This window comes from Prionailurus viverrinus, chromosome C1, assembly GCF_022837055.1.
Source record: "Prionailurus viverrinus isolate Anna chromosome C1, UM_Priviv_1.0, whole genome shotgun sequence".
Lineage (NCBI taxonomy): Eukaryota > Metazoa > Chordata > Mammalia > Carnivora > Felidae > Prionailurus > Prionailurus viverrinus.
Genome location: NC_062568.1, coordinates 117,996,587 through 118,010,568, shown reverse-complemented (window position 1 = coordinate 118,010,568; position 13,982 = coordinate 117,996,587). Strand labels below are relative to the sequence as shown.

At 38.2% G+C, this 13,982-nt stretch overlaps 1 protein-coding gene across 2 annotated transcripts in view; it reads left to right on the top strand.

Annotated features, from left to right (window-relative positions):
* CAPZA1 (capping actin protein of muscle Z-line subunit alpha 1) overlaps window positions 1-10,300 on the top strand; it is a 49,890-nt gene extending 39,590 nt beyond the window's left edge. For both annotated transcript variants that reach the window (XM_047869336.1, XM_047869337.1), the window contains exons 8-10: window positions 5,913-5,984; window positions 8,223-8,285; window positions 8,673-10,300. In XM_047869336.1, the coding sequence (XP_047725292.1) occupies window positions 5,913-5,984; window positions 8,223-8,285; window positions 8,673-8,813 (276 nt within the window). In that variant the 3' untranslated portion in view covers window positions 8,814-10,300. The remainder of the gene's footprint in view (window positions 1-5,912; window positions 5,985-8,222; window positions 8,286-8,672) is intronic.
* The last annotated feature ends 3,682 nt before the right edge of the window (window positions 10,301-13,982 follow it).

Genomic DNA, 13,982 nt, shown 5'->3' with positions numbered 1-13,982 from the left:
TGAGATTACCTCCCAAGTAAACCACCTCCTCTTAAATCTTAATCATGGGGTCTGCTTCTGGGGGAGCCCAAGCTAAGACCACATATATTGCTCTATTTCTGTTTAATCATATATATGAGTAGCCTAATGCTTTAGATCTCCTGTAACTATGGCATCAGCATTAACTTGGCGGCTTACTATAAATTTATGTAGGTAACTTGATTTTTCTTCCAGAAGGAGATAATTACTTGTGTTTCAGCTTTGCCAATGCAAACCTAAATTAAGAGTACATATCATAAAGGGTAATAGTTTCTGATAAGGCTTAAAACAAGGGCCACTACCCGGACCTCATGTATACCTTTTAACCAGATTGTCTGATCACACCTTGGAGAAGGGCTAGCTTCTTCTACAGATCTTTTAAAATCAGAATGAGAATTACTTGGAAGAGTCACTAAAATATGTAGACCTTTGGTTATTCTGTAGGCAAAAGGGTAGTTCTGGGAAGTCAACAGTTTCTGAGGATTTATGTTGATGATAGTCATGTTGAAATTTTTATTAGCAGCTGAGACCTAGAAAGGTTTTTGTTGCTTTTGGCAACTTTGAAGCTGGGGAGATCCTGGCCAAGGCAAGGATGTCCGATCTCATTGTCCTCCCAGCCCTTTGACTCCTCCCCCAAGCACCCCAGTAAAATGGTTTGTTCCCTTGCCTGCCCCCTCCCCACCACAAAAAGAGTTTTTGTTTTAAAACAGAGTTTGGGGCACCTGGCTGGCCCAGTCAAGTGGAGCACACAACTCTTGATCCTGGGGTTGTAATTGAAGCCCTGCATTAGGTATAGAGATTTATTTAAAAATAAAATCTTAAAAAATTTTTTAAATTAAAAAAGATAAACAGAGCTTACGTTTATCATTTATGTATTAGATAATGAAATCAATATTTTTAAAATTTTCAATTGAGTTTATAAACAGCAAGATTTAGTGGTATTCCTATTCATGTCCTAGTTCTTAAGAAACATGATACGGGGCGCCTTGGTGGCTCAGTGGTTAAGCCTCCGACTCTTGATTTCAGCTCAGGTCACTGTCTGATGGTTTGCAATTTCGAGCCCCAAGTTGGGTTCTATGTAGGCATCATGGAGCCTGCTTGAGATTCTCTCCTTCCCTCTCTCTTTCTGCCCCTCCTCTGCTCGCGTGCTCTCTCTTTCAAAATAAATAAACATTTTAAAGATTTTTCAAAAAAAACTATGATAGAAATTCAAACCAGTTGCATAGTCTTTATTCTTGGACAAAAAAGATGTGCCCTGCATAATTCCTTCCTTCAAATGGGTTCTGAGATGCCTGTCTCAAATATATAAGTCCTTGTTTCTTTTCTGGACAGAGCTTTGTTTTGTTTTAAAAAAATTTTTTTTAATGTTTATTTATTTCTGAGAGAGCATAAGCAGGGGAGAGGCAGACAGAGAGGGAGACACAGAATCTGAAGCAGGCTCCAGGCTCTGAGCTGTCAGCACAGAGCCTGATGCGAGGCTCAAACTCACAAACCATGAGATCATGACCTGAGCCAAAGTTGGATGCTTAACTGACTGAGCCACCCAGGTGCCTCCCCATAGAGCTCTGTTTTTTAAATATCCCCCATCTTGTTCGTATTCACTGCTCTTCCTAGTGTTCTTTTCAGCCTCTGGACTTTTCAGTTTCTTAGTTTAAAATGATAAAATAGTGTTTGGGTGTGACCCACTTGTGTTTTGAACATCCTTGTCCAGGTATTGTGGGCAGGCCAGAACTAAAGACCCTGAGGGGGTCCCACAGGACCAAGAGAGTTCTTGGCTTCACATAGGACAGAAATCAAACTCTAGCCAGGAGAAAGTGAGAGCAGAGTTTATTGAATGACATAAGTGATACAGTATAGCAGACGGAATGTCTGGGAGACTCAGAAAAGGAAAAGTGAGTCTGCCTATCACTTGGGGTTAGGGATTTATATTGGAAAGGGATCATGTTCCAGGGTACATGTTCCATCAGGAATCCAGGGTAGGGTCCAATCAAAGGTGAGTGCCAGGTGAACAATAGGTGTTAGTCCATAAATCACCGAAGGTAAGAGTGTATTGATGCCAGTGTTGACCAGAGTTTATTCAAAGGTAATGTTCTGGAACATGCTTGGGATCTGGTTCTTCTTAGATGTTAGCAGCTGTTTGGGGGCCTAGGATGAAACTTAGAGAATGATTAACTGTCTTGTTTCCCCCTTGGAGTGGGAACAAAGCTTCTTTGGTTTACTCAGATGCAAAATACAGAATATGAGTGAGTGGAACTTAAAGAAACAGCAGAAATGGAGCCTTCAGGAATGGAATCCCTTCAGTTTCCCTATCTCACTTGTCTATTGGAACTTTAACCTTTATATGTCATTATTAGCCAGGTCTTTTTTTCCTCAGAACTTTGCTGTTGTGATTCTTGTGTGTAGGTATTATAGGCATTTATCAACTCCCTGCTTCTCCAGTGTATTCTTAAATTGTCTTTTTCTCTTCAACTTCCTTTAGAAAGCCAAAAGATGAAATTTAAGGGTTTGGAGAGGGTATGGAAAGTCTGTGGTTTCTCTTGCCCATCTGGACAGAGCCAGCTATTTTTGTTCCCTTAAACAAGTTTCTATAGTCGATTCATGTTGCCCAGGGAAGTCTTTTTGTTGCTAATAGGATCATGGTTTCTGCCTCGATGAAGGCTTGGCTGTTTTAATCCCCCTCTAATGATATTTTAGAAGAGTTAAGTCCCTAATGAGACACTTTATTTCTCCCTGGATGAGGGAATTTCTAATTTTTTGACAAAACTTAACAGTGGGAGGTATTAGGCATGTTAGATATGGTTTTAGTTCTGGAATTCGACCTAATTCATATTCTAGCTCCTTTTTTTACTAGATATGTGAACATAGATAAGTTATTAAACTGCCTCAATGGGAATGCAAGCTGGTGCAGCCACTCTGAAAAACAGTATGGAGGTTCCTCAAAAAACTAAAAATAAAACTACCCTACGATGCAGCAATTGCACTACTAGGCATTTATCCAGGGGATACAGGTGTGCTGTTTCGAAGGGACACATGCCACCCCCATGTTTATAGCAGCACTATCAACAATAGCCAAAGTATGGAAAGAGCCCAAATGTCCCATCGATGGATGAATGGATAAAGATGTGGTGTATATATATACAATGGAGTATTACTCGGCAATCAAAATGAATGAAATCTTGCCATTTGCAACTGCGTGGATGGGACTGGAGGGTATTATGCTAAGTGAAATTAGTCAGAGAAAGACAAAAATCATATGACTTCACTCATATGAAGACTTTAAGAGACAAAACAGATGAACATAAGGGAAGGGAAACAAAAATAATAAAAAAACAGGGAGGGGAACAAAGCAGAAGAGACTCATAAATATGGAGAACAAACTGAGGGTTGCTGGAGGGGTTGTGGGGGTGGGGATGGACTAAATGGGTAAGGGGCATTAAGGAATCTACTCCTGAAATCATTGTTGCACTATATGCTAACTAATTTGGATGTAAATTTAAAAAAATAAAAAATAAAACAAGTTAAAAAAATTAATTAAAAAAAAATAAAGACATTCTTTCAGATTGAAAAAATATATATATATTAGGAAAGAAGGAAACAGTTAAAAGTTTTACTTTTAGAGATACTCTAGGTGCTACTGGATTTCATCTTTCAGACTTGCTTTCCTTTATGGATCTATTAGTTATTCAGTAAATCCCATCAGTCTATGTAATATTTTAATTGTATAAAATTCCTTTGTGACTTTAAAAAAAAAATCTTCTAAAAATAATAATAATCAGGGCGCCTGGGTGGCTCAGTCGGTTAAGCAGCCGACTTCGGCTCAGGTCATGATCTCACGGTCCATGAGTTCGAGCCCCGCGTCGGGCTGTGAGCTGACAGCTCAGAGCCTGGAGCCTGTTTCAGGTTCTGTCTCCCTCTCTCTGACCCTCCCCCATTCATGCTCTGTCTCTCTCTGTCTCAAAAATAAACGTTAAAAAAAAAAAGTTTTTTTAAATAATAATAATCTATTTTTTTCTTTCCAGTCTGCTATGTTCTGAATGCTTGTGTTTCCCTACAATTCATTATGTTGAAATTATAACCCCTACAGATGATGATATTAGTAGGTGGGATCTTTGGGAGGTGCTCAAGTCATGAGGTTGGAAACCTCATCAGTAGGAATGGTGCCTTATAAAAGAAGTTCCAGAAAGATCCCTAGCCCCTTCCATCATGTAAAGATACAGAGAAAAGAAGCCTGCAATGAACCACCTGATCATGCTGGCACTTTGATATCAGACTTTCCATCCCCAGAACTATGAGTAATAAGTTTCTGGTATGTATTAAAAAAAAAAAAAAACTGCCTCAAGCTTCAGTTTTCTCATCTGTAAAATAGGAATAACAATGGTCCCTATTTCAGAGTTTTTGTAAAGATTGAATAATATAACGTAAGTAATAACTAAAACATTTTGCATAGTGTTTAACATGAAGTAAGGACTCAATAAATAATAGTCATAGTAGTGCAGGGTATATAGTTCCTTTCTTCTTTACTTCTGCTTTATCTCTAAAAACATTCCTTTTTATCCACATTATCTCCTGTTATGGGTGCCTGGCTGGCTCAGTAGGTAGCGCATGCGACTCTTGATCTTGGGGACTCTTGAACATGGGTTCAAGTCCCATGTTGGGTGTAGAGATTACTTTAAAAAATAAATAAAATCTTTAAAAACAAAAACAAAGCAAAACAAAAATAGCTCCTGGTAGCCTGGACTAGATGAAGGAAACAGGCAGTACCTGGACTACTGTTCTAGCATTATGCCCCCAGTGTCGGCTCCCTCCGCTTTATTTTCTTCAGAGCACAAATGGTAATCTTTTTAAAACATTTCCTTTTCCCTGAGTCCCAGTCACCTTTAAATAGGATAAAGTCTGGACTCTTAACATGGTTTATAAGGCAGTTTGCTTCACAGTCTGTCTCCAGCTGGCTTCATAGCACTGTCTCTTGCCACATTCCCCTCCACACTTAACTCATTTGCAGTGAGTTCTTTGTTCTTTCCTAAACCATTCTCTTGTACTTCTCTTATCCCCTTGCTAGATGCCCTTCTCTACTTGTCCATTTAGGTGACAACTCCTGTTTTCAAAACCTTGTTCAAATGCACTTAACAAAAGGAAACCCTCATCCTATTTTATATGACCAGTTTGTAGCCTTGTTAAGGTGACTGGAGCTATCTTGTAAGTTGCCAAAACTTCCTGAGTCTTAACATGTCTTTGCTTAGTCTGTCTCTTATGTATCCCTCCTTCTTGCTAATTGGTCTCATAATTGTAGCACCCCACTTTACCTTATATCCTCAGAACTGCTTTTGTCTTGCTTTTTTGTAAGCTAATTTACTAGTAGGATATTTGTTTTTTCAATTTGTCTTTAACTGTCAAGTAAGTTTTTCCTGCACTTGGTCAGATCTGCTTACCAGTATTGATGATTATATATATGGAGAGATGTGTAAGGAATTAGGATCCATTAAAATTCCTTGGTTTTCACAGAGAAAAACTAATGTCCAGTGATTTTATTTGAATTCTTTTAATCTTTTAATACTGCTAAGAGTGGAATCTTATTTAAGATCTTTGTATTTATAATACTTAGCACAATGCCTGGAATGCAATAAGCACAAAATAAATATTTGTTGAACTTAATAATCAGTTTCCCCTGCTTAAAAAAAAAAGTGAGAATTCTTAAAATTTAGTGTTCTGTGAATTTTAAGCACCATTGTAAGTTACAGTTGATCACACTAATATTTTTTTCGGTGTTGGTAAAGATTGGTGATGACGTAAAAAAAAAAAAAAGATTGGGACTGGCTTAAGGCATGGATATGTACCTTAGCAGTGGGTTTTTATATGAACTACACATAAACTTGCTCAACCATTGTCTCACACAGGTTCACTATTATGAAGATGGCAATGTTCAGTTGGTTAGTCATAAAGATGTACAGGATTCAGTAACTGTTTCGGTGAGTGTGGAGTATTTAATATGTCTCACTTGTGTCTTTTCTTTAAAAATTTGATTTTGATCCTGAGATACCTGGGTGGCTCAGTTGGTTATGTGTCTGACTTCAGCTCAGGTCATGATCTCATGGTTCCTGAGTTCAAGCCCCATATCTGGTTCTGTGCTGAGAGCTCAGAGCCTGGAGCCTACTTCAGATTCTGTGTCTCCCTCTCTCTCTGCTCTCCCCCACTTATGCTCCCTCTCTCAAAAATAAACAAACATTAAAAAAAAATTTTTTTTTAAACAGCACAATAAAAAAAAAATTTATTTTGATCCTGAGTACTGATTCTGCCACTAGAAATTCAGTTTGTTTTCAGTGCTTTGATTTTGGCAGCTTATAAAAGCATGTAATCAACCAGCTATATTAGTTCACAGTCTTTGACTAAATGTAATAGAGTAAATAATTACATAATATAAAACGCAGTGTAACATAACATGATATAATGCCAAATAGTGATAATGGCTTTATTCAAACATCTTTCACTTTCTCTGTTTCTCAATTGTGAGATTTACTCAAGGACAGCAATATCTTCAGTCAGTAAATACTGTGAGGAAGGAAAGTTTGCCAACAAATCTTATAGGGCTACATTTATATCACTAGAGAAGCCAAACATTTTTAGGAATATTCAACTAAAACGTGTTGTTCTGGAGTGCCTGGTTGGCTCAGTCAGTTAAGCATCCGACTTTGGCTCAGGCCATGATCTCCAGGTTCGTGAGTTCGAGCCCCACGTCAGGCTCTGTGGTGACAGCTCCAGCAGTCTGGAGCCTGCTTCGGATTTTGTATCTCCCTATCTCTCTGCCCCTTCCCCCCACCTCTTTTGCTCTCTCTCTCTCAAAATTATAAACATTAAAAAATAGATATTATATTATATATTTGTCTATATTTATATATACACACACACACACATATATATATAATTTGTTCAGATAATAATACTATATGTATATATATATAGTGTTCTATACCTGGAAAGAAGGGACATAATTTTTTTGCATTCTCAGTGCTCCTTTTTATTCCTAGAAATTATTGAGCACCTTCAAATAGCTTTTGTTTGAGGTGCCTGGCTGGCTTAGTATGGCATGCGATGCCTGATCTTGGGGTTGTGAGTTCAAGCCCCACATTGGGTGTGGACCTTCTAATAAAAAAAAAAATCATAAAAACAAACAAACTAGCTAGCTTTGTTTATGTATGTTGTATCTACATTTACTTTATTAGAAATTAAAACTGAGAAATGTTAAATATATTTGTTAATTTAAAATAACAGTAACAAACCCATTACTTGTTGGCCTAAATAGCATTTTCATGAAAAAAGAACTATATTTTCCAAACCAAAAAAAAAATTAGTGCAAAGAATGGCATTCACTTACATTTTTACAAATTGTATAGTGTCTGACTTAATAAAAGACCACTGGATTCCCATATGTGCCCACACATTCCATTAGCCGTCAGAGTGATGAAGCCATCACACATCTTGTAGCTTCTGTGGACCTGCATTATGCACACTTGAGAGTGTGAGTGGGAAAGCAAATGACTTGTCTTAGCATTGCTGTGAAAACAAGATAGTTTTTACCATTTGAAAGAGTCTGGGAACTGCTGCCCTAGGCAGTAAATCTTAGCTTTTACCTATATTTTTGTTGTACCTAATGATGAAAGGAAGAGAGAGAATGAGAAATGAACCACAGTGAAAAGGATACGTTTAGTTAATATGGTACCTGAATCATGTAAAGCAAAATGTATTGGTTGATTTAACATCACAAGTGGCAGATAGAGGAGTATATGAGTTTAACATATATGGCTGATATTGGTGAGGGCATTGTTTATATCATCTTAAACCAGAGATATTTTCAAGGCATAAACATTTCAAGATGTCGTGATGATGTCTTTGGGGCATACTGTGGTAGATTGAAAAGAGCGTGGGGTCTTTTGGCAGAAGACTTGGATTCAGATCCCATCTTTCAAGAAGTGTGTAATTTTGGTCTAGTCACTTATGAGGATTCTGTTTTCTCATCTGGAAAATGGAGGTAATGATAACAGATCAACCTCACAGGGCTGTTGGGAGAATCAAAGAAGGTGATGTGCATAGGTACACTTGATAAACTGTAAGTTGTTATACAAATGTTAGTCAAGATGATCTTTTCAGTATGTTTTTATTTATTGTTTATACTTTTTTAAAAATTCCTATTTCCCCTTTTCCTCTGTTAGAATGAAGTCCAAACTGCCAAGGAGTTTATTAAAATCATAGAGCATGCAGAAAATGAATATCAGGTAAGAAGATTTGGAACTAATTTCTCTAGATCTCTAGAACATTATTATTTTGCCGTTAACACATTTTGTTAGAACTTTTCTTTGTCCTTTCAACATAAATATATGTGTTGTTCAGTGTAACTAAGTGTGGAAGCTGCAGACCTTGCAACTTGGCATTGTGCTTACTGTCACGGTTTTGACACTGGAAGGGATTATAGCTCTAGTTTTAGAAATAATATAAGTGGGCTTCTTAACTTACTTCAGAGATGGGAGAGGAGCTTACTAGGAATATTATATCCTGTTGTCCTTCTTAGAAGACTCAAACATGTCCTTTGACTACAGAGTTACTTTCCTAATCACAACTATCCATTTCTGTTCAAGCAACTTATCTTCAATTATCTGTTGCAGACAGCAATTAGTGAAAACTATCAAACAATGTCAGACACCACATTCAAGGCCTTGCGCCGGCAGCTTCCGGTTACCCGCACCAAAATCGACTGGAACAAGATACTCAGCTACAAGATTGGCAAAGAAATGCAAAATGCTTAAAGGCTGAATGTAGGATTCTTCAGTATGTGGAAAGAAAGGATTCAACATGCGGTCATATGATAAATAAGTGATTTATAAACAAGAGTGATATTTTGCTAGGGCTTTCAAAGTTAACAGGTTTTCTAGCCTCATGGAATACTGTTGAACCTATAGCATCATCTTGATTCTTTTGTGTTCTCTGCCTTGTAATTTTCTGTTTTCACTATCTTTACTTGTAAATTTTTTTTTTTTTTTTTAATTCTGCCACATTTAATGATGGAGAGAGATCTATCCTGGAGTCATTTTACTGTTTAGAAAATTTTCCTAGCCATGAAGCCCTGTTATTGATACAGACAGGTAATATGCCCAGTACTTTTCTACCCCCTATCCTTCAACGCACTTCTGGTACTTTAGTGGTTTTTACTGATCCACCAACAGGTAAAGAGGCTATGCTACAAACTAGCTGAATGGAAGACACATTCATCCTTCTCCCTCTGACTGCTTTGATTATCATTTATAACATCTCATAACTGTAGTGTTCAAAAGTTTGGATTGGGCTTTTCAGGTCCTTTTGTGGGGGCAAAGGAAGTTTTCTGGAAATTCCATTATAGCCAGCTTCTCTGGGGAAGTTGTTTTTAAATCCAAAGACTTGAACCACATTCCCTGCACATGAACGTGTTTGCTTTTTTTCTCTTCCCTCATTGTCTCCTTCCCATCTAGTACCGTTATAGTTATAGACATCTGCATTTTTAGAAGAGTTTTACCCATTTATTATTATTTTTTATTATTCAAGAACTGCTGACGTACTAGGGATGTAGTAGAGTATAAAACTTGAAAAATGCAGATGTTGAAGGAATAATAGTATCTTGTGCTTTAATACTTTGTGGCAGGATTATACTATAAGCAGATGATTCAAACAACTATGTAAATCACAAACACAAACAAAAAATGAACCAAAGTGAAAAGGATACGTTCCAAGCAGTATCTTTCTATTGTAACCTGTTATTTAAGGGAATACTAGTGATTTGTTCTAAATAGGATGTAAAACTTGTTCCAAATTACTTTTCCTCAGTCCTGCCTGCCAAGAACTTAAATGTAACTGTGATTCAGCAACCCTTTCCAGGTATATTGGCAGGTATATGTATGATCTCAGAATACACAGGTGACATAGATATGATATGACAGCTGGTAATGGTGGATTCATTTACATTGTTTACACTTCTATGACCAGGCCTTAAGGGAAGGTCAGTTTTTAAAAAACCAAGTAGTGTCTTCCTACCTATCCAAATACATGTCAAAAAAGAAGGGTGTTTGTGCTTCAGCTTTGTTTTTGCTCAGTAATACAGTCAAGCAAGTTTGTTTCCAAGTGACCAGTTGAACTGTGTAAGCATTTTTGTTTATTTCAAATAAAATATATTTGTATTATGTGTCATTCATACTATCCATTCATACCACACTATCCTCTGTATCAGGTAGTCCAATAGAAATATACCTGTTTTGTTCTTAAATTGTCTGAGTCTTTCCTTTTCGATCCATGTCTTCAGTTTTTGTTCTCAAGTAAGAGAACTGTGCTTGGTCTTAATTGATGAGGATGTTCAGGGTTTCTGAACTATTACAGATTCAGTGATTATCCAAAAACTTGGAAAGAACAGCGCCTTTTTTTTTTTTTTTTTTTTTTTTTTTTTTAGTTTGAGCAATGTCCCTGTGGATAACATTGCTCCTCACTCAGAGGCTGAGGGTGGTTCAAAGATTTTGCTTTGGTTTTCCATTTCTAGTTATCTTCTCTGACATTGAGAAAGCAAGGCCCAAGTATGGTTCTAGTCACTAGACAAGAAGTAGAAATGAAAGAATCCCTGTACCTTGAACTTGGGTGGTATTTCACATTGACTTAACTCTAAATGCAGCTTTACTTCCTTGCAAATTGGACTTAGCTACAGACATGAGGGAAAGGCTTTTATCCTGGTTCCTAAGAACCAGAGGAGTTTCAGTGGTTCACACTCCATCTAAGGCCAGTTAAAGTCCCACCTTTTGAGGGAATATTTGTTGTACTATACTCTGTACTTGTAGCACAAACAGATTCAAACATTCTTGCCTCTGCCTTTAACTTGTTAACTGTCAGCCTGCCCCTAGCCTATCCCATCCACTTCCCTAGCCCATATAGACTTTTGTAAAAACTTACTAATCTTTTGGCTATCTAAAGCCCTTGGTTAGTTGTATAATCGGGAGGAAGTCAGCCCTCCTTGCCAAGTCCTGCAGAGACCTTACTTCCTTAACCTCCTTCAGGATATTTGCTTGAATTGTGTCTTATTTTGTCACATGCTGCTGAAATCTGCCTGTGGTATCCTAGGGTAAAGGTTTCTCAGCCAGATGGAAAGGAGTTTTCTGGGAGGCCTCACTCCTATATTTGGATTTGAAATTACACTGCTGAAAACTATTGGTTTCATTTGAGCCTGGGTAGGTGTGCTGCTGTTAGCTGCCTTGTTCCAGTGCCTGTTCTCTTCTGTAATATAGAACTTTGATGCTGGACTCATCTGTGTCCATGAGATACTTGGCAAACCTTGGCACATTTTCTCCAGACTCACAAAAGACTGATACATTACTGAATGTCAATTTATAAATGTATAATCTCATATAGAATGAAGCTACCTACTGCTTGGGAAATCAAAGAAAGAAAAGAGGGTTGGTAAATACAGAACAAAACTGGATGGTCCTATAAGTTAAGCTAACAAAAATTTTCCCTTGAACAGAGAATGTATAAAAAGACACGGTAGATCTTAGCCCACCGAGAGCAGTAACCAATATCATACCCTGTCAAATCCAATACATTGAAAAGCACTGTTACACATATGAATATACTGTTGATTCTCATTATTCACAGTAGTTCATTGCCAGCAAACACTGAGTTGGCAAATAGGAAATACTGCTTCTCAGGGAATACAGGGTTAGGTGCTTGGGAACTAATGGCCACATTTTTGTCAACAGGTCAATACATGATCTTATTTTATACGTGTGTTTCTATTTAAATCACCTCATTTAACATACTGTTTATTCATTAACCTTGAACTCCCAGCCAACAGCACTATAACTCCTGTTTATCTAATAGGAATATTCTCTATAAAGCACATCACAGCATTGTGCTTAGGAACACCAGATAGAACTTCAGCACTACACAGGTGTGGGGGCCATTTTAAGCAGTGAAGTCACCACCAACAACAAAAAATGTGACCATAATATGAACCACGAAAAGGATGCTTGTTTATAATATGAGCTGAAACAAGAAGGCAGAACATGACCTTGCTCGTTGCAGCTGGGAACATACACATTGGGCAACTCGGTTTTTTTTTTTTTTTTTGCTGCTCTGCACAGTTCCATGAATGACTACAAAGGTACCGCAAGTATTGATTTGGGGGTTAGAAGTAAATTTAAGGGAGTAGGTGAATTTGCAAATACACAATCTGCAAATAATGAGGATCAGCTGTACCTGCCACAGCCTCTGACCAATTTCAGCATTCAGTTTAAGGGCTATTTCTAGTTGTATTCAGGACTATGGTCTACATGAACTTAGCATTCAGATGCTTAATTGTGAAGCCCAAGTAACTATGGAGTAATGAGAAGTAATGAAGAAAATACAGAGCTTTTAATATGCTTCTCCAAAGTTACCTTGGGAGGCTATAGGTTTATTCTAGTAATGTCATTGGCCAAAGTTAACTTTCAGATTGCCTTCAGTGATATTTGGACCCGAACTAAAATCAGCCACTTTAAAGTCAGATTCTTTACAAGTGCAGATGGTTTTAGAGAAAGTTTCAAGGAAGTGAGACCGGGAAGGAAGACCATTCTAGACATCTAGACAGCTATATGTGGTAACAATTACAACTCCATGTGAAATGTATTTTTCTAGATGAAACTGGTTTAGAGAGGTTCCATTGTAACCAAGGCCACATAACATATTTTTACTCAGGTTGGTACTATACTACAGCTGTTTGCATGTTTTGATAACATCTAGGAGATTGGCCTAAGGTTTGGGGGGTGGTGTGTGGGGAGGGGCGGTGGTGTTAGAAATCCAGGAATAATGGGGACTTAGATTTACTCATCAGCATGGAAACAAACATCAGTGTGGGTGTGGTGGATGGGAGGTTTTTGAAATGGTAAGTTAACATGGTGATTTTAAGAGGTTCACTCTTGGCTACCGTCAGACCTCACCAGGTAATTGTGGAGGAAAAAGGTGGAGAAATCAGCAATTTTACTAGCGTTTCCCTCTACTTTGCACAATTTCTAAGACATAAATTCTTAAGCAATTTCCCCTGCCCAGTTTTTCCTCTTCCTCTTGGCTTTGGTTCCCACCAACTTTGCATTTCCTGTTGCTAAAATCTGTTATTCCTGGCGATAGTTGGTTATTGGCCTGGGGGCAGGTACAAGAGTAGCCCAGCTGGAGCATGACCTGGGTTCTGGACTTTCCTCACACTAGGTTATGTTGAATGCGTGGCCTCCTACAGGGAATTACTTTGCAGAACAACACTACCTTTAATATTTTTGTAACTGGTATATTTTTTTAAAGAATTTTTTTTACATAACTTTTTATGTTCTTTGCCCCATTCTAGTTGGTGTGTTTTTGTTATTAGGGAGCACAAATAGATGCAGAGGCTTGTTTTATGTTTGTTGTGGGAGCCCCACCCCCTTTAGTTTGTCTTAATTGTCTTCTGAAGCACGCTAGTCTATTCTCTTCCTGGTACTGATGCTGTAGCTATTAACCATTTATTGCGCAAGAGACCAGTCTCTTGCTCTCAGGCTGATATTTTGATGAGTGGGGCAACCCTTGCTTATATACGAGTAACAATTAAAGAGCAATACAGACTGGAATGCAATTAAGTGCCCAAATATGTGTGGCTCAAGGGCAGGGATCACCAGCCTTTCCCCTAAAACGAAACCTGTGTGGCTGAGAAAAGTAATGACTGTTCCGTGCTGGCGGAGCCCCTTGTCCCTCCCTCCCACACGTACACACCTTTATCTCAGAGACACTTGGTTCTTCCCCACCCCCCCCACCCCCCCGAACTTCTTTGGCTCTTATGCCTTCCTCCCTGCGTCTGAAAGCTCGAGGAGGGAGAATGGGGGAGGGGGGCGTGCCGCTCGCTTCCGTACTGATTTCTGTCCCTAGCAGTCTGGGGGAGGTGCTGGATGAGCTGCCCCAGTCCA